Source organism: Phyllostomus discolor, chromosome 3 (genome assembly GCF_004126475.2).
Source record: "Phyllostomus discolor isolate MPI-MPIP mPhyDis1 chromosome 3, mPhyDis1.pri.v3, whole genome shotgun sequence".
NCBI lineage: Eukaryota > Metazoa > Chordata > Mammalia > Chiroptera > Phyllostomidae > Phyllostomus > Phyllostomus discolor.
The window spans coordinates 24,581,835-24,602,474 of record NC_040905.2 but is presented as its reverse complement, the minus strand read 5'-3'; the positions used below and the strand labels follow the sequence as shown (position 1 = coordinate 24,602,474).

Genomic DNA, 20,640 nt, shown 5'->3' with positions numbered 1-20,640 from the left:
GACCTGACCCCTCCCAGACAAGTTTCATCGAGGCGAGCTGGGGACCTAGAAAACACCTGCAATGGACACGGTCTGATGGTCCAGGAGGACCTGGCTGCTCGTGTGCAGAGAGTGACCATGTCCTCAGCCAGGCTCTGCAGAGAGAGGGTGTCAGGAGGCAGGCAGCTGCGCAGAGCTTGAGGCTCACTCACAGGGAGGAACGGGGGGACCTTCTGCCAGGGAGGCTGTGAAGGGACTATCAGGGGGGAAGGAGACCCAGCCGAGGGCAGTGTCACAGAGGGTGGGGCGTGAGCAGGGGAGGGAGGAGGGGCAGCACCAAACGCAGAATATGATAAGTGGATGGGGCTTCCTGGCATTGGGGCAAGGAGCCAATGGGGACCCGGGTGAGCTCTGTAAGGAGATAACAAGTGATGGGCAACAGTGCAAATCAAAAGGATGATCTAGGAAGGAAGCAGGGCCCCCTTGCTCCCGAGGCAGGAGGCAGGTGGCCAGAGATGGGGACAGATGGTCTTGGTAGACAGCAGCAGGAAGGTGGGGGAGGGTGCTTTCAGGTGATCCTCTCAAGAAGTCTGAGCACCAAGGAGAGGAAAAGTGCAGTCTGCCTGTGGATAAAGACATGATTGGTATGTGTCCTTCACTTTTTTAAAAAAGGTTGGAAGCCCTAAACAAATCTAAATGAGGAAGTTGGGAGAGGCTGACCCTGGAGAGAGAAGGAGACACGGAGGCAGTGCCTGAGCAGAAAGAAGGGGTGAAGCAGAGTAGGGGAGTGCGCGCCGAGGTGCCACTCAAACACGGGGTGCATGTCCACAGTGGGCCACAGATACACATGTGCAGGGAGCCCTGGGCTGCTGGACATTCTCTGTACATGTAAATATGGCCCCTTGTTACAGGGCGCAGCCAAGAGGGGGACCCCAAATCGGGATTTGGAATGGGGTCCAGAACTCAAGGTGTTCAGGAAATATTAGGATGTCCTCACCGGCCCCCACAGGTGTGGGTTGGGGGAAAGGGACAAATGGAGCAGGGCCATTGAGAGCTGTTTTGCACAGCAACAGCTTTGCAGCTAACCTGTGGTGTGGTCATTTAACATACCTATAACCTTTAACTGGTTGCATAGATATGTTAAATAGCCGTCGCCATGCTCTGAGCCAGGAGGGGATGGAAGTAACTTCCCTACCAAGATGTAACTGGGGGCAGGTCCCCTGAGTTATAGCACCTGTGTGGGAGCTTGGAGAAGATTGGCTCCATGATATGGGGCCATGCCTGCCCAGACTCACAATGGCAGCCTAGTAAAGCTGGAAGGATATGAGAGTGCTGGCAGGTGTAACTGGTTGTGGGAGGAGTCGGAAATGAGGCTGCAGAGGAAGATTGGCATAGGGGTTTTAAACCCAGAGGTGGCAGCCATTGGGGGGAGAACCACGTGGTTTTGGCTGAGTGGAGACTCCTGCAGCCATTGCACAGGGAGAGAACCATGAGGCTTTGCCAGAGTGGGGACTCCCTCGGCTTTAGAAGGGGGAACCACCACCTGGCTTTAGCAGATGTCCCGGCGACACAGCTGATGGTGTCGGGAACCAAAGGAGACCTACCAGCTGAGACGGATTACTGGGAAGAACTGGGGGCTGGTTGAGCCAAGGATTTCTACTTTTTTTCCTGAGATATGGTACCCCAGACTGGGCAAAGGGGGAAGTAAGGACTTGTGTGTTTGTGGGTGTTTTAAGGGACTTTGGGATTTTGATGAAGACATTAGGTCACTACTTTAAGTCTGTATAGCATTAAATAAACACTTCTTTTCCTTTTCACGAATCTCTGGCATTGAGAGATGTCTTTCCTATAAGGCGGCAGACATAATGAACCTGGGGTGTTCCTTCTGGTAATAGTGTATTGTCCTTGGCTCCCCTTGGCCCCCCTCTTGTTGTTCTGTAACACACTCAGGAGGACCTTCCCTGACTGTCGCGTCCAAAACAACATTTTCCTCACCCTCTTTCCTTTTACTTAATTTTCCTCCAAAGCACCTGCGAATCCCTGTAGCAGGCTGCATAATAGCCTCTCCCCCCCAATATATCCAACCCCTAATCACCAGAACAAGTATTCATTACTTTTTATGGTAATATATGATTAAATTAAGGATCCTGAGGTAAGGTTAGCTGGGACTGACTTGGTGGGCCTGAAATACCGTCACAAGGGTCCCTGCAGGAATGAGACAGAGGCAGACTTGATGCCGACACAGGGAAGAAGAGGCAGCATGAAGACACACACACACAAACTGGAGTCACATGGCCAAGGAATGCCAGCAGCCACCAGGAGCTGGAGGCGAGGAACAGCCTTTTCTCTAAAAGCCACTGGAGGGGGTGTGCCCTGCGGACACCTTAATTTCAGCCCAGTGAACTGAGCTGGGGCTTCTGGCCTCCAGGACGGCGGGAGAACAAATTTCTGTTGCTTTATGCCATCAGTTTTGTGGTAATTTGTCACAGCAGCCACAGGAAACTAACACGCTACCCAACTCTGCAATGCATGTTTATTGCCTGATTATAAATTGTCTTCTGATTATAAATTCCCTAAGAAAGGAGCCTGTGGGCCTCTTTCACTGCGGTGGTCCCAGAGCCCGGCACATCACAGGGGCCCAGGCCTGTGCACAATGACCACAGGAGTAAATAGAAATGTGGTCGTTCTCTGTGCAGCTGTGCCTGTAAACAGGTCCCCTAAGCATCATCTATCACATTGAAAGTGTCTTTTCCACCACCCAGGCCTTTCATAATTTTGGCAATGGGCACACATGTGGCTTAAAATCTCTCCTCACTGGCATTTCTAATATTTGATTGGTGTATACAGATCTATGGGATGTCTAAGCTAGAAGCCTAAATTTCTCATTTTCTCATTTTCTCTCATTCTGGACTCACTGCAGCTTGTAGGGAACTGACTTTTTTTATTTAAAGATTTTATTGATTTATTTTTAGAGAGAGTGGAAGGGAGGGAGGAAAGGAAGAGAAACATCAGTGTGTGGTTGCCTCTCATGTGTCCCCATATAGGGGACCTGGCCTGCAACCCAGGCATGTGCCCTAGACCAGGAATTGAACCAGCGACGCTTTGGTTTGCAGACCCATGCTCAGTCCACCGAGCCACACCATCTAGGGCAGAGCACTGACATTTTAAATTGTTAAGATGCCCAAGGGTGGAGTGAGCACACTGTCTCCACCTACAAACCGGAAGGCGTGAGAACATCCGAGAGCTTTCCCAAGCCTCAGGGAGAACAGTGGGTGCCCGTGTTTCATGCATGCCTGAGGCCCACCTATGGAAGCGAGGTGTGGGTCTATCAAGGGGCTGAGTTTTTAAAAAACACCAAAAGAAAATTCCACCAAAAAAGCCCAGAAGGGTATTATATATCCAAGTGGAAAAATTCATAAAAATTATTCACTGGCTTCAATCATACCAAGAACCGCGTATTCAGGGATACAGCGGTTTGCCCTCAGCGGGAAGCCCATGTGTCCGAGAATCACAGATGGTGACAGCTGGCCTTCTTCGAGTGTGCTATGTCAGCTATTCATCCTTAAAGAAGTCTTACAGGGTGCATATGTTCAGGTGGCAGCTAGGGAAGCCAAGGTGGATAGTATTAAGTGACCTTCCCAAAGCTACCCAGATGGTGAGTGGTACAGCTAGGACTTGAACCCAGGCCCTGGGGTTTCAAGGCCCACATCTATAACCATTGTGCTATGTGGCTCTGAATTCAAGGTTGAGCTAAATCCCTCTTTCCTGGACCTCTCTTCTCAACCCTTTAAAATAAAAGAGGGCAGTCAAGTGCCATGAGGAACCCAGGGAAATTCAGGGCATATGAACCCAACTCCACTTCAGACGCCCTGGCTCCGCCTGTGCACCATGGTTCTCTAGAAACTTCTTTTTTGGTAAGGGGCCAATTCCCAATTTATTCTTCAAACCACAGGGTTAAGTGCCACCTCTCAGGGAGGATTAGAGACAAGCCCCTGGAAACCTCCTGGCACCTGATTAACGGTGGGTAGGTTTGCCAGGCACTCTTGTTCGCCAAACATGTTTTTGTTCTCAGCATCGCAGTGTGGTTCTCTGAGCCCTGCCCTTGGCTCGGAAGGCCTGGAAGGACCCCAGGAATGCTCTCGGGGCACATGTTGAGGTGCTGACTTCCGTGTGCCTGAATGGGTGGGCTGTCTGTACCAGAGTTGGAGACGTAGTAACGACCCCATGAAGCTAAAAATAAAAAGTGTTTTCAGCAATGGCCACACATCGGTCAGCTGAAAGTGACTCAACTTTCCAGGTCACTTCTGTGGTCTGTCTGCAGGTGCAGGTGACAGCTAAGCACTGGGAGAGACAAGCCAGGGAAACACTTCCACGGGACCAGATGGTTTTTTGATTGTTTTCTTTGTTCCTGGGTCTAATGGTTTCTGGCTTCGTTAAACATACAAAATGACCACTCGGCATGCCAATCGGTGTTTTATGTCCTTGCGGTGCTCACTTCACACGCTGCCTGATGTACATGTGCCTACTGGGTGTTTTTTGATATATTTTGAGATAATTTACAAAAAACATTTTGAGATGTTTGAGTTGGGCTTTCCTGGCTCCCCGCATGCTGAGTTGCTGTGGATCGATAGGGCACCGCGAGTTTCGGGCCACTGGGAACGGGCTTGTGCTCAGAGCCTGCACACCTGGGGAACGTGTGAGCAGGTGCTGAAATCGGAAACCGAGATGCCGGGAGCACCGCAGCTGTGTCGGGACCACACATCTTCCTGCGAGCACTGTTGGGAGGGCCCAGACTGTGCATCGGACCCTGCTGAGGGCTGGGCCCTGCACAGGGTGCCGCTGGCTTAGAAGAAAAGCGCTCCCCACAGTGGTTCTGCCTTTAAGCTGAGGCTGATAAAACGATTAAAAAAAACCCCATAGAAAGTCATAAAATAAAATTCCTGGATGTCTGTGACTTAGTCCCCACTGAGTGACTTTGCCATTTTTGCAGCACAATAGTTTGTGACTGCCAGCTACCTCCAGTAAACCTGCTCGTGCCCCAGGAGAGCTGAGGGGTGCAGCCCGGGAACCACATCTCGTGTGACACGGGGCCCTGGTGGCACTCTGCACCTGCAGCATCCTGGAGGAGAACAGCACCTTCCCTGTGGTTCTCTAACTTGTGCCGGTGGTGGCTTTGCCTGTGTTCTTTTTACAAGGCAGGCGTGTACTGACATGTTAAACAGAAGCTATGTAATTTTTATGATTTTGTGCCAAAACAGACACCATGTATAAGATTCAAGGGGGACACTGCAGAAGGGATCAAAGTTTTGGGATGATTTCGGGGGATAAGTACCACTAGGTAAAATGCTAGTCTGGAACCGAGGGGATTGGGGACGAGGGAACAATTTGCAGTGTTAATAGTGCCATGGTGTCCAAGAGCTGAGGTCTGTGCCTGGAGCAGAAACCTTCTCTGTTTTTCCTAACATACTCTTAAACAGACTCCAGGGTGTTCAGTGTTTTGCTAATATTTTAGGGAATCATGAAAATAATGATAGAAATAATACAAATGAGATAATGAGAGAAATAATGCAAACTGGGGGGCCGGGTTGCAGGGGTAACCTGACCTGATGCAAACAGGCATGCTCCCAGAAATCCCCCTGGTCAGGTGGCACCGGACTGCATTTCTGCCCCGCCCCACCGTTTCATGACAGACAGGCAGGTGGGAGGGGCTGGGCTGGAGGGACGGGTGGCTGACGCAAGGTCATGTCTCAACAGTCAGAGGGGTTACACGATGGGCACTTTGTCTCATGTTGTCCTTGTTACAATCTAGTCAGGTGCTAGATCAATGGGTCCAATATTAAGCCGTGGACTTTGAAAAAATACCCACTAAAGGTTTAAAACATATGAGGGCTTGATTTGAAAAGAACCACTACCAGGACTCATCAAGCTTAATAGTTTTTGCGACAGCGCTGAGAGGGACAACAGTCACCGTGTCCCTGTCACCAGCAGAAGGCAACACACTTTACTCCCTTAGGTCCCGTTGTCAGTCACTTATGATGAGAACTGAACACACACACACACAGGCATTTCGGGATGATACTTGAATTGCACTAAATAAATGGAGAACTTCTGCGGACTTAACAGGAAATGTGGACCACACACCAAGGGAACCAACGGGGTTCAGAAGACCTGTGTGTCTTTTGATCCTTCTCTCGTCCTCATCCAAAGAGCACCGTCTACATGTAAGTTTGTTTATACATGTTATGGGTTTTCTCTTTTCTTTTTTTGCTATCATCGATAAGTGTTATTTATAGACAACCTTAAATTACATACCATGTGCTTTGGATTATGGTGTGTGTAAGTATTTCCCCCATGTTTTTGAACATTATCCTCTACACTTGAATTGCCAGGGAGTTGACAGAGGAAGGATGGGTGCTGTTAGTTTCAGGCTGTGCAGAGTCACCGCCCAGCCCTGCCCGCCGGGCAGCGTGACCCGCACCCGTGCACAGCGGGATCTGGGAAGATGGCACAGGGCTTGGGAGGCGGCGGGGCCTCCATCAGTATGTGCTGAGCAATGAATAAATAAGTAGGGCACGTCAGCATAAACGTGATTAGGAAAGGCGCTTTTACTGGGGAAATGAAAATAGCACCAATTAAATTTGGAAAAGGGATGGTTGACTCTGGATGTTCAAAAATGGGCTGGAAATTTTTCGGCAAGACCCGAGTATGATTAAAGTGAAAGGTACGGCCTGCCTTTCCCCAGCATGTGAGGAGGCCCGAGGAGAGCCCAAAAGACGGCCCTCGGTTCCGGAAATCAGTGACTTCCCTGCATAACGATCGTTCACATTTTGGGCTGAGAATGATTTGAAGAGGCTGTTGATTAATCTGAGCATAACATCACCTTATGGAATACACGACATCTCCCTTTAATGTAACCGTTTCTCCTTAATGAAAACGGGGAGGGGCTGGGGGAGGCGGCGGTCTCTCTCCTTACCGTTAGCGACAAGGCCATGCACACGAACGTGAACTTCTTGATGTGGGCCGCCGTGACCGTGTTGCTTGTGCTCACCAGCTTATTGCTGGGGTTATTCTAGGGGGAAGAACAGGACAGTGGTGATGTGGCTCCAAGTCACCCCTGACTGACCGCGCGTGCATCTGACAGAGCATCTCATCCGTGTCGTATGTGCTGTGTTTGAAATACAGAGTTCAAGTGACGGCCCGGAAGATGGCTGTCCCTCCGAGTCTCTCTCGCTCAGGTGGCCCTCAGGTTTCTGGACGTGGACATTAACCAGAAGGAGTTCTACAATGAACGCCAGTCAGTGTCTCCTGGATCAGCCCCCTCACTTTGGTGCTGGGTGCCACTTCGCTAGTCCAGGGCCTCGGCTTGTACCCTCCCCTGGCCACCGTGGGCACCTTCCTGAACACCAGGGCCCTGCTCTGTGGCCTTTGGCCCTCCCTCCCCACCAAATGGACTGTAAGTTAGACTGGCCATTAGAGGCCCTCCTTGCTGTGACCCAGACTCACTTCCCCGCCATGACTCTTCAATCTGGACCCCAAAGGGACCCTCTTGCTCTTCCTTAACTCACTGGTGCCTCCAGGGTTCTGTAATTTTGTTCCTCCTCCTCTCTCGGGATCTTCTGATTGTCACAAACACCCCTTTATTCAAGGCTCACCATCTTCACAGCCCATCGGTTCCTTAAAGCCTCTCTCATCCTTCCCCTCCATCTTGCCTCTGGGACCCCTCCCTCACCCTGCCTCCAGGATGCAAAACAGACCACCCGAAGCAGGTTTGCTGTCATGGCCTATATTCAGGGGCTGGGTCAAAGCCCCAGTGAGACATGGGCAGTGTGTTTCACCCATGTCTTTAGCTCCTGCAACTCAGCACAATCTTTCTTGAGTATGAGAAGTGCTTCAAAGCCTTTGTTAAATTGAATTTTAAGCAGATAAAGCAGAAGGCTCAGATGTTTTCTTACACATTCTTGAATCTGAGAGCCTCTCTGAGGCCACTCCAGTGCCACTGCTGAGTGTACCCATCACCCAATCCATGCCTGGCCCTCGACTGTGAAAACCAGCAGAGAAAAGTAACTCCCACCTGGTTATGGACCCACTTAGTCCCCGAGAAGACTAATGAAAACATACTCCTGCATATAGCCTGGTGAAAGGCACACAAGCCAAGACGCTCAGGTCCCACTTTGAGAAGAACTACTGATGCTTCCTTAGCTTTGGAGGCTGAGGCCATCTCTCCAATCTCTTCCCAACAGATGCCGCCAGCACAGGCTCTGGATGAGCTGACCTGTTCTTATTTCCAGCCTCTAAAGCATATCTGCTTTTCTGGGTGACAGACTGTTCCCATGGCCAAGTGCAAATCACAGAGGGTAGGCAGGACACCTGGCCATCTCCACTGACCCCAGGGATCTGTGCGGATGGCATCTGGGTGGGCCAAGGGAGGGGGCGGCAGCACTGGAAGGAATTAGGCACACATCGCCCACGGTGATGGTAACGTGCCTCAGTCCCTTCAGGTGCACTTTTATTTTTAAAACAGAAAATATTTCTGTAAGTATGGTTAGAGTAAACTAGCATGTATCATTGCATTGGCATCTGTGTTTTATTTGCCCAATCTGCTCAGAAACATGCTCTTCCACAGATGAAAACTACACATTAGAGAGAATCTGTATAAAGGGAAAGTTCTCCCCATCCGATACTGAGCTAGAACCATCGGAAGTTATGCAAGAAATTTTAAATCTCTTATTCTGCAATCCACAGAGAGGCTGAGGATTTCAACTGTCAGTGCGGCCATCCTGGGAGTCCACACAGGGGTGTCTAAGATTCCGGGGGATAGACGTATTCACATAACGGCTGCAGTAACTTGGTGGAATGCCCGGAAACAATGGGTGAGGCCCCAGAAGGTCTCTGAGTAAGTCGCTCCAGTTCCTGGCTCGAGGGACGCTCGTTAAGGGGGTTTTCTCATAGCGCCTCACCTCTGTGATGGTGAACGAGACAATGTTTTCCTTGGCCACTCCTAGCGAAACTGTATAGTGCTGTGTTGTTAAGTTTCATTATTTCAAGGGAGTTCAGATGAGACTTTTGTGGCCAGGAGGTTCCAACACTTCAGTACCTGCTAGTCTCATCAAGTTTTATTATATAATCCTGTTCTCCAAGAGCCAGAGATTTAGCAAGAGGACTGACATCCATTTTGGTTTTCTAGGATTTACATCTATACACATGTTCCTTGAAATGAAAACAGTGATTTCTATCCTTAGATCGGATGAAACCACTCACACACAGACTGTCAGCTCTCTCCTGCAAGTGACTCACGCCTCTGGAGTGCACTCACAAAGGCCTGGGAAGCAGAAGTGAAATGCATGTTTTTAAGAGATGCTCTGCATCTGGATATTGCAAAGGATGTTGGCAATAGGCAGAGGGTCCAACCAGTGGCCTGTCGGGGAAGCTCCACACCCAGTGAAGAGTTCGGGGCACCACCACTCCCCCGTCTCTCATGAGACTGTGTGGAGGCAATCACAGAAGTGCTTTGAGGGGAGCCGCTATTCATGGGTGACTATGGGTGTGGGGACAGAGGCACGCGATTGGCTGGGGATCCTCGGCAAAGAGGCTTCCTCTCCCTGCCTTCCCGGGGCTCTTGCTGGGATAAGGAAAAATGATACTGCTGATCACTTTTATGGTACACAGATGTCTGATCACTACAGTGTACACCTGAAACGTATTATAATATTGCACATCAACTGTAATTAAAAAATAAATTTTTAAAAAAGATAAAGTTACATTGGCAACGGCTCTCAGCTCGTTCTATAGAAATTCAAGGCCAAACAGTTGCTATTAAGAGTATGAGTGGTAGGCTGTGTGCTTCTTTCCTGTTTTTCATTTTAAAACACTGCACATTATCTGTCTTGCTAGACCTTTGTTTTAGGATGAGAGGCTACGAGTTTTAGGTTCAAATGATTAAGCTTAATGTACCAGACATTTATAGGATGATCCTGACCCCGACAGAGGGTACATGTCCAAAGGGTGATGTGTCTCCCTGGGCAGCAGCCACTTCAGCAGCTGCAGCAGCGGAAAGACAGAGCAGCTGTGATCAGAGGCTTTCGGCTGCAGTGAGTCTGCTGAACCCAGGCCGAGGTGGACCCACGCTTGCTGCACAGACAGCCTCAGCGTGCATGTGCCCACCCCCCCACAACGCAAGGCTTCCGTGTGTTTATGAGCTCAGGCACACAGTTCCCATCGGTACCTTTGTATCAACTATGAAGTCAGTAAGTACTAGCTTCACTAAAAATACAAACCACAGAAACAAAATCCAGTGTATCATTTTTTTGAGAGTATATTTTCCTGTTTTCAAACTAGTAACTTCTCAATAGGGTTGACCTAAACATGAATATCAGTTTGAAGAGGCATAATAAGCTCAGTTTCAAGTTAAGTTTAAATCTCCCTCTGTTTTTCTCTGAGGGAAGTATTCCACCATCACCTCCAACATCCCCAGTGCCAAGTAACCTTCCCAAGGGAGGTGAGACTGGGAAAAATCCAACTGCTCCTCATCAGAGTTCCCTGCCCATCAAATACTAGTTTTAAAGAGTGTGTTTCAGACACCACGCCGCACAGGTTCTCACCTTGTCAAAAGCAGGGTAGACAGCGCGGATTTCCGTCAACCAGCCATATGGCATGTGACCCACGGGGTACGTGGCTGTCAAAATTGCTACCGCCTGCAAGAGGAAGAGGCAGCAGAGTTAGCATCAGCGTTCCTGGAGAGCATCCCCCGTAGCTGCCACGGGCCCTCTGACAGAGCAAGCTGTCTCAGGAGTGGCCACCGCTGACAAGTCACTTGGCACTGGGTGACATGCACTGGCCAGCCATAGGATGGCCTGGGGCAGGGGTAGGAAGGGACAGGTGCTCCACTGTGTCCCTGGGAGTGGGATGAGTGGACCCGGGGAGAGCACCTGAGACCATGGGTCCTGTTTTACACGAATCCAACGGAACACAGGTCCAGGTCCAGGTCCAGATCGCTGGCTCAAGAAGCCAAAATTTCAACCCAGGTCCAGACTCCAGAATGTTTGCTCTTTCCATAGAGCCGAACCAAGCCCTCCAGCCCAGCCCAATTCTTTAGTCTCAGCATGTGATTCTGAGCCGTCTCTGGATGGTCTTTGCTCAGGGTCCACCTGTTCACCTCCATCCAAGCCCTCAGGGGGACTCATCAGTCAGCCTGTGTTTGCCGATGGCTTTACGTACTCTCTCCTTCTCACTCAACTCTCTTCCAACTTGTTCAGGCAACATAGCCCAATTACTGCTTTTAATTTAAGGAAACTAAACATCTATTTCTTACGGGAAGCCAAGCATGCTGTTCCACGAAAATGGGTTGGAATTAGGCACTGGAATTGGGTGGGCCTGGATTCAAACTTCTTCCTCAGCTACCAGCTGTGTGAAGCATGAACCGGCCGGGCCTCCCTTTCTGCTCCTCCTGCAGAACCAGGAGAATAACCACCCCCACTGCACAGGGTTATGGGGAGTTAGTGGAATGGGCATAAATGCCGACACGTAAGTAGATGATCAATAAACGTCCATTCTATCCTCCATGTGCGGTGTCTCTATACCAGTCAGGTCAACTGAAAAATGGCTCTAACACATGTCGCCTTGTGTATTGTAAGGGGAAGGCAGAATTCTAGCACACAGGTGATGGGGTCCTATTTTTTGTCCTGGGCAACTGACTCACACTGCAGTCTTTAGGTAAAACAGCTGCTGGGTTACAGGAGCCACCCAAGATGGCACGCATGGTTCAAAACACAGACTCCAGGAACAAATGGAGGCAAGAGAAAGCAATCTGCTGGTGATTAATGTGCTTCTCTTTCCAAGCCCACATGAGCTGCTTCCCAGGACATGGAAACTGGCAGGAGACCCCAGGCAGGAGAAGCGCTGACGGAGCGGGCAAGGGCGCTGTGTAAACAGGGGCCCTGATGAGCAGCCACCGGCCTTCCTGAAGGATCAGCCGTTTCACAGACAGACTTAGTTGTCCAGAGGGCGGCGGTGGAGGAAACAGATGAAGTCATTCTGTTTGTTTGTACCACACTTGGAAGACGGAAAGAGTGAGGCAACTCTTTCTTTGGAGTAGGTGCCAGTTTCCAGGTAAATTTCTTGAGTCTGAGTGGACTCCTCATTTGGAGGAGGGCAGACAGCCGAGGAGCACACGGAGCCCTGAGGGGGTGGGTGATAAGTCCAGGAAGGCAGAGACAAAACAGGTGACAGGAGGTGGGCCCTCAAGGAAGTGCCGACCCTCCACCCTCGGCGTCTTCCCACCTCTTCTGCAGCCGCACGCCTCTTCCATCGTCCTCTGCAGCTGTCGTGAGGAGGCATCATGCTGAGTCCGTGGAAAAATGGAAAGGCCGCTGGACCAGACTCAGAAAATCTGGATTCTAATATTAGCCCAGCTTCGTGATAGTTTTGTGTCTTTAACTTTGTGTCCTTGCCTCAGTTTCCTCATACTGTCATTATGAAGGATGAATGAGATGTTTTCTTCCGTGCTCAGGAAGATATAAAACTACATGACTGCAAGTCACCAAATGAGACCCTCGTGGCTTCCTAGTGTGCACGTGTCATCTAATTTCTTCTCACCGAATTACTTGAGCTCTCCAGATGAACTGGAAGCAAGTTTGTAATCCACTTCCCCTGCCCCCATTCTTTATAAGGTGACAATGAGTGCCAGAAACCGCCCTACCTCCGTAGCTGCAGAACTGCCACCGAGGTCCCGGGAAACGAAGAGGTTGACAATGGGCCTGCTGATTCTCTGTGTGGCCAAGATGAGAGCCAACGGCCACCAGAAGCTCAGCATCTTCCTTATTGTGGCATCTCCCTGCATCAAGAAATGGAGGCAAAAGTTCACTAAACTCTGGAAGCAGAATAGGAAAAACAATTTGGAGACAAAGCCTTCCTTTTAGATGTCCATCACGAGTCAATTCACTACACTTAAAACTAAGGGAAGGAAAAGCCTCTGTAGAGAAGCCAAGTTGAATTAAAATGAAATGTACAGTGAAAATAAAATGAACTCAGACAGTTGGCAAGCTACTGTGAAATCAAAACGCACATGTAGCCTGAGGAATCCAAACCACTGTCTTCCAAACAGGGCAACTCTAAGCCAGGTAGAAACCAATTCCATGGGCGGAGAAAAGAGCTGGAAATCAGTTTTTGTTTAAGTCATTAGGCTGACTGGCTAGAAGCCACGTCAGTAAGAGGCAACTCATTTTTATTATTCTTTTTTTAAAACTGAATTTATTGGGGTGACATTGGTCAATAAAATTATACAGGTTTCAGGTGCACAATTCAGAAACACATCATCTGCACATCGTGTTGTATGCTCACCACCCACAGTCTAGTCTCCTCCCATCACCATTTATCCTCCCCAATGGGTCACTCTTAAAAGTAAAAAATCATTACAGTTTTTAAAATCCTCTCTTGAGGATATGTTTACTGATTTTAGAGAGAGAGGTAGGGAGGGAGAGAATGAGAGAGAAACAGCTATGTGAGAGAGAAACATTAATTGTCTCCCCATATGTGCCAGGACTGGGGATCAAACCTGCAACCTAGGTATGTGCTTTGACCAGGAATCGAACCTGCAACCTTTTGGTGTCCTGAATGAAGCTCCAACCAACTGAGCCACCTGGCCTGGGCAAAAATTATATAGGCATGGTAAAGAAAGTGGGACTTATTAAGGATTCTATAGCAGAGATGTATGCTATCTTTAAAGCCTGGCTTCCAGGATTTAATTTTGGCTTTGATTCTTCATGAGGATAGAAGTGACATCAAGGGGCCATCTCAGCCACTTTAATTTATTTCCCTTTGCTGGCGGCTGCATGTCAAGAGATGGACTATTACCATTAAGACCAATTTGATGTGGTTGTCCTCGTGGCGGAAATAACTGGGTTGGGTTTTATTGGTGGCCTGACCTGGGATTGAGGTAAGTGGGCAATCCAATTAATGTTCTGACATGATGAAAGTCACATGTGGCCAAAGGCAGGGTCAGAGGGGGCAGGGTGGTAATTTACTCGGGACTACATAATACATAAGATCACGTGTATCTACCTTCTAGCTAGAGGGAAATAAATCTAAATGATGTCTGACACCTAATGGTGGAGAAGATCAGCACGCATAGAAATCAGACACCGTGTGTACCTATGATGAAAAGGAAGCTTTGGTCACGTGTGTAAAGTTACTCTACCTTGCTTGTATTTTATTTGCACTTCGAGGCATAGCCCAAGCCCCGCCTCCATCAGGGAGGCGCCTCAGCCCACGTCACTAACCCCCTCCTCTCAGCTCAGGGGCCCTTGTGTCCCCACTGCGTCTATGTCTGGGCCCACACCTGTTGCTTCTGCTTGGGTCTTTCCTGCCAAGTGGGACACAGAGTTGCTTGACAGTAGAGACCATATTTAAACATTTCCTGTGTCACCCTATGGTGCCTGAAAGCTCTTCTCACTCCGTAGAAGGTGCCCGAACGATCCGCTGTGTTTGGACAATACGGAAGGCAGGGACAAAGCCTGGATCCCTGCTGGAACTCCAAGATAATCAAATGTGAGTTCAAGGAGCCATGGGTGCTACCATCTTGGCTGACTGTACAATGACTTACTTTCGACCATAGGGAGGAAGAAAAACCACAAATGCTGTATGCACCCCTTGGCCTGACTCGACCCACTGTGCTCCAGTCTCACACAGAGGTCAGTGGCCTGTAACATTGCTCTGATCTCCAGAGTTGGTGAATTCACCTGCCTGTCTGTCCCTGTGGACACATCCTAGCACTTGACATCTCAGCGAGTGTGCTTATTTTGCTGATTTCTCAGTTCATGGAAGGGTGGGGTCAAACTCTACGCCCCTCAAAGGTACAGACAGCGAGTCTGAAGACGTACCCCCAGCTCCGGCCCGCTCCGGTCGGGGATGATGTCGTGGATGTTCCTGTAGTAGCCCAGGCACAGGGTGGCGCAGCGCACCAGGGCGCCCATGTACAAGGAGAGGATCGGGATGAGCAGGGGTTCTCTGCACTCCAGGTGGCTGTGAAGCAAGATGGCTACGAAAACGACCTGCGAGAGGGGGAGACAGGACGAGTCAGGCGGAGAAGGCAGCACCGATCCACAGAAGCACAGCCCGATTCCTTGGGCCCAGATGACATGGGTTTCTAAGCAAAAACCTCGATGCTGGTGAGGAAGGGAACAGAAACGGGGCCGTGGCGCAATGCGGCTCTCACAGGACGCAGGGTCAGACATTTGGGATTCACAGGGCGAGCTCAGTGCATGGTCATTTTGTTCTATGCACCACTAAGACTGTTTTAAGGCAACCACACATGTGGTTAAGGTTTTTGCTAAAAACATCTAGAAACACTGGCCCCCCAGCCCCCCAAAGATATGTCAGTGCTTTTCCCTCTTGAGGCTGGATGCTGAGGCACACACGCACTCCACGCCTGAGGACCTCAGTTACCCCCAACCTCCACACACGCACACGCACGGAGTGGTGATGAACGACGACAGCATACAGAAAAGTAGACGTTAGTGTTTATAAGATGGAATTCCCTAAAAATGCTGTAAAAGGACTAATATTAGTTATACAATAAGCCAAGTTAAAAATATTAACTTATGAAAATGGAATAGGTCGAAAATAATCAAGAGGGATAGAAATACTAATAAAATCTCTAAAGTAAATGTATCAATGCATCTAACCTCCCTGTTGTGCAGAAATCCAAGCAGCAGCCCTGCCCCTGTCCAGAGTCCGGGGACCCACACATTCCGAAGCCCACAGAGCTGTACTGAGTGCAAAAGTGGGGCACTGGAGGAGGGGGATACACCTGAGTTTCATCAACCGTAATAGCCAAATATCTACCGGCTGATAGGCATGTAAAGTACATCACCACTGAGTGAACTTGACCAAAGGAGGCTTACCCTGACCACTGCCTTAGCAAGAAATCAGTGGGGACAGAAAGTTACACAAGAAGCAGGAGATGAGCATGACTCACTGAATGAGTACACTCATCGCCACAGTGGCCGCAGAAAAGCAGGGCGATCCAGAGAAACTCTTCTGGAGGCAACAGAAGTGTTAGATACCGAGGTGACCTGCTTACAGCACTGGCTGACCCTGTGCCCAGGGGGTCGTGCTCCAACCCCGTGAATGAGAGGGACGTCGGGCACAGACATCCTCAGGGGCATGCAGGACAGAGGGACTGTGTGGCTGTGTGGTCACACTGGGCAGTCAGCAGCACAGGCAGTGTGAGTGGTCACAGACTGGGGTGGCACTCGCAGTCATGCTCACGTTCACAGTCACACTCATGCTCTTTGGGAATACGGCAGAGCCCAGTGATGGGAGCAGAGATGCCAGGGGCTGTCACCGTGACTGCTGCTTCCCAGTGGAACAACTGTTGTGTTAACTGCAGGCAGCGGAGACCCACTGGCGAAGCCCTGTGAAGAACCCACTGTTTGGATCAGAGGGTTGAGTTTGGTGCTGGGGCCAATATGCCCATATATTTCTCTAAGGAATCAGAGGCCTCCAAGGTGACCTAACGTGCAAACTCAGACTAGCATGTCTACAAGCAAGTGTAACATCGGACGTAAGCAAACCTCCAGTGTCAACTGAGATGATCACGTTTAGAGACAAAGCTTGTATAAACCAACCCCTCCTCTGCCAAGTTCAGCAAGGCTCCTGGGGCCACCAGGACAGCTGTGTAACCCTGAGGAGGAGGATTTGGATTTGAAGGAACAGAAAGCCACAGGCAAAGCAGTAAGAGTGGAGATAACAAGAAAATGGCACGAGGAACACAGTGGGCTAGAGTGGGATGGAGGGCCAGGAGGGTGCGTTCCGCCAGTGATGCTCCCGAGGTCAAGGTGAAGATTTTGTCAGCCTCTCCTGTCTTTGTAATGACTTGGTGCCATGTGGTCCAATACTTGTAGCATTTACATCTTCATGGTGGATTGTGTCACTTAGCAATTTAAAATAACCCTCAAGCCTTCCTATTTCAATTCCAAATGGCGATTTTGCATCTGACACAGCCATCAAAGAATGTCAGGTTATTTCCTGAGGGAAACCTGCTGTCTCAGTGGTGAGGACTTCCCCAGTGACAGCCTGCTATGTGCTGGCCCCATACCAGGTGACTGGGGACTCAATGACAAATAGCACACAGTCCCAGACTCTGTGATCTTGAGGCTGGCAATGTAGTGGAAGAGGCAGAAAGGCTGATCAGACAGGATGCCAGCGAGCGTCCACTGGCAAAGTGCGACAAGGCCCGTGAAGGAAAGAGGGCCAAGCTGTGGGGTGAGGGAGGGCACCCCACAGGGAGCAGGTCTGAGACCTATAGCCTCCGCAGGGGTAGTGGGGCACGGGGAGTGGGAGTCGGAGGGAGGTGGGGAGAACTCAGGCAGAACATTGCCTTCTAGACAGAGGGATCCAGGCTGAGACCCCCATGGAAGGGGGCTGGGTCTCACTGAGGCCCCACCCAAAAGGAGGACTGGTGGCTGGCGTGTGGAGAGCAAGGGGACAAGAGGACAGTGCCTGGCCTGAGAAGAAGTAGGGCCTGTGGTCTTCAGCACCATGCAGGCCGTGACTGGGGGCACGGTGGCCAGAATGACACTGAGAACAGATCGCTGTGGCCTAGTGGGGAAGGACGGGGAGGAGCCAGGGCAGACAGGTGGAGGCGAGTTATGGGGCATCTCAGGTAGTGCAGGTGGGAGGCGTGATCCTTTGCAGCAGGTGAGCACAGGAGAGGCGGGGAACAGAGGGCAGGTAAAAAGAAGACAAAGTCTAGGATTGAAACGGAAAAGGCCTGGGAGTGAAGCAGGACACACTCTGGGGTGGTTCCCAGGTGCCTGCCCAGACCCTCGGACCAGCTGACTTGGGAAGGCGAGGGTCGGTGACGGCAGAAACGTTAAAGGACTGGAGGTCTCAGGAAGGTCCGGAAGCCTCAAGAGAAGTCTCCTTTTGATACTGAGTGAGCTGAGAATGTCCATGTGATCGTGAAATGAAACACAGCAATATTTTTCATAAATCCCCTGGCAATGTAACTGGAATGTAGAACTATTACAATAACAGTGGCACAGAGAAGCATTGCCTGTTTGAATCAAACCAAGAGCCTTTTTTGTGCTGCTGCGTGAAACCAATGGGCTTGGTAAACTTTTTAAAGAGTGGGAGTTGCCACTGCAGGCCGAGGCATTATGAGCTGTTTCCATTTTATCACTGGTGATTACTTGTTCGCTAGCTATGCCTCGGTGGTATTTCAAAGGACTATTTACTCATTCTCAGATTTGGTAATTAACAAATGCTTCCAGGTAATAAGAGGAATGGAGCTGAGGGTGCGGGTAAAACACTTAAGAACAAAAATCGAATTTACTCCTCCAACCAAATTGTGGTAGGAACTCCGACTGCAAGGCTAAAATAACTATTTCACCAGAAGTATGCCAAAACCAGACGTCATCTGAATCCAGCTTTCATGGCTCCTACTAACTGGACACAGTTATTCTGAACTTGGGAGCCCTCCCAGCAGGCGAGGGCCAGGACCAGCTTAAACGGAGCAGGAGAACGGCTGTAGGTTTGCACGCACGCGCCTGTGCACGCGCGTGCCGAGTCAGCAGGAGCGAGTTTCAGTTACTTCTCATTGCGATCCACGGAGCGAGTGCAATTAATCTGGAAACTTGGCTCTCGGTCTTTTGGGAGGGACCACAGTCTAACAGCAGGTTATTTCAAAAAGACGGCTGAAGGGCTAGCGTGTCCGACAGGGAAGAACCAGGGCGAAGTGCATGGAAGCATTCAGAGGGCAGAACTGAGAACTGGGAAGCGAGCTTAGAAATCGGTGTAAGCTCCTCCTCTATGAAGATATCGTGCTCCTGAATCCCTGAATGTAGGTACTCAGTCTAACTTATAGATTATAGGAATGAGATCTCATTTTCTGCTGAAATTTTTTCCTGCAGTATTCTCGGCGGAAGACGGAAGGACAGAGAACGGAAGACCAGGGCTGGTGCCAGACCCCAGGGAGCTGGACTCAGCGGACAGTGAGCCTTCTTCTCAGGCAGCATCTGGCTTCCTGGTCCTTTTAAATGTGGGGAAAGGACGCGTGAATGGCAGCCCCGTGTGGCAACAGCATGACAAACAACATTTAAGGACGATTCCTAAGAGCTTTCTCTAGAACCGGGTGACAGGCCACACAGAGGGCCGAGGGTCCACACAGCCAAGTGCACAGTGACCCTGTGACCACCCCCAAATGTACCAGCAGCGACCTTACAGTCCTTTCACATGCAAGCTCTTTAAAAATGAAGGCCAAAACCTCTGATACTAAATTTAACTTCCTAAAACCCTCATTCTAGCAAGATTACACATGCTTGTATCACAGGAGGTTTGTTTTCCCAAACATCTACCGAAACCACATCTGATTCAAGTCAGGCAGGAACGTGCTACAGCGTGAATGGACGGACGGGGGCGCCCGTGAGCTCTGTCGCTCACCCAGAACAGGGCTCCGAGAGCGCTGACTGACACATGGGACATACGTACCTGAGCTATGACATCTGAGATTGAGGCACATCCCACCAGGAAGCTGTACTTGTGTTTTAAGAGAATGCCAGCATGGGTCCATGCCTGCCAGAAAGAAGAGTATTTGGCATGAGGTACACCTTTAGTCTCACATTACATCTGGTCACTGTGATGTACTGGACATTCCTGAAATAGACTATACTTCCTAAAATCCTAGCAGTGCGCGTCGGTAAAACTTCAGTTGGTAAAATGGCTGTAATCTGGCCTGGTGGCTACAGGCATGTTAGATTTTTAAGTGGAATCAGTGACTGCATGGTATTTATCTCTCACCAGCTGTATGCAGACTAGTGTACGGTTAGGTCCACGTGCCTGGCGGGAGAGCTGGGGGAACACCAAGAATGGGGGAACCTGGTCTCTCTGGGAGCAGTTGGAATCCCACAGCAGCAGCTTCTCTGTAGATAAAGCATCTTATATATAACGAGGGCTCTAACTTGGTTCTGAGTTACTGCCATCATTACAGGTTCTCATGAACTGACTAGGGCCCCACTATTTCCACCTCTTCAAGTTCCTGTGAGATGTGATCTGCCCCTTTGTGTCTTCGAGGGAAATGAAGAGGGAAGGTCCTGTAAGGGGTGTAGACAATGAAAAGCCCAGGGGATGGCTGGTTTGGAGAAGGTTTGAAGTTCGTGCTAGGATCAGTTTAAGGATCATCCTTCTAACCTGGAAAGGCTGATCTGGACTGACAGAAATCAGATTTCATCAGCGTTAACTAGGTCGGCGTCAACATTACACAGCAGCTGCTACAGCCACTTCCTTCCTCAGCTTAGAGGTCCCAAGGTGCCAGATGCAAAAAGAAATGCAAATTGAAGATAACATTTGCAAATAACAGCTTCTGGGCTATATTTGTTGACCAAAAGCCATCTGGATGATAAGCGTTGTGGTTTTCAAATATGCTCTCTCCAAGCAATATATCAGGGCCATGCTGCAGGGTTGCGTGTGTGCGTGCGTGTATTTGGGGAGATGGCCTGCCCTTTGTAAGTGTTCATTATTTTTCTCTTTATTAGAAGTCTCTTACTCTGGGATTGTTGGAGGAACTGACAGATGAAACAGGGAAGGAAAGGATACTGATCCCATGTGTTTTGTGTTACACTGAGTGTTAGAAACTCTTCTGTGGCAAATAAGTGCAGCTGAAGGAAA

At 49.7% G+C, this 20,640-nt stretch overlaps 1 protein-coding gene across 2 annotated transcripts in view; it reads right to left on the bottom strand.

The window, feature by feature from the left end:
- Positions 1-20,640, bottom strand: part of ANKH (ANKH inorganic pyrophosphate transport regulator) — a 120,666-nt gene that overhangs the window by 14,985 nt on the left and 85,041 nt on the right. For both annotated transcript variants that reach the window (XM_036020251.1, XM_028512298.2), the window contains exons 4-8: positions 19,465-19,548; positions 14,853-15,023; positions 12,674-12,808; positions 10,578-10,670; positions 6,953-7,048 (exon numbers count right to left, since the gene is read on the bottom strand). In XM_036020251.1, the coding sequence (XP_035876144.1) occupies positions 6,953-7,048; positions 10,578-10,670; positions 12,674-12,808; positions 14,853-15,023; positions 19,465-19,548 (579 nt within the window). The remainder of the gene's footprint in view (positions 1-6,952; positions 7,049-10,577; positions 10,671-12,673; positions 12,809-14,852; positions 15,024-19,464; positions 19,549-20,640) is intronic.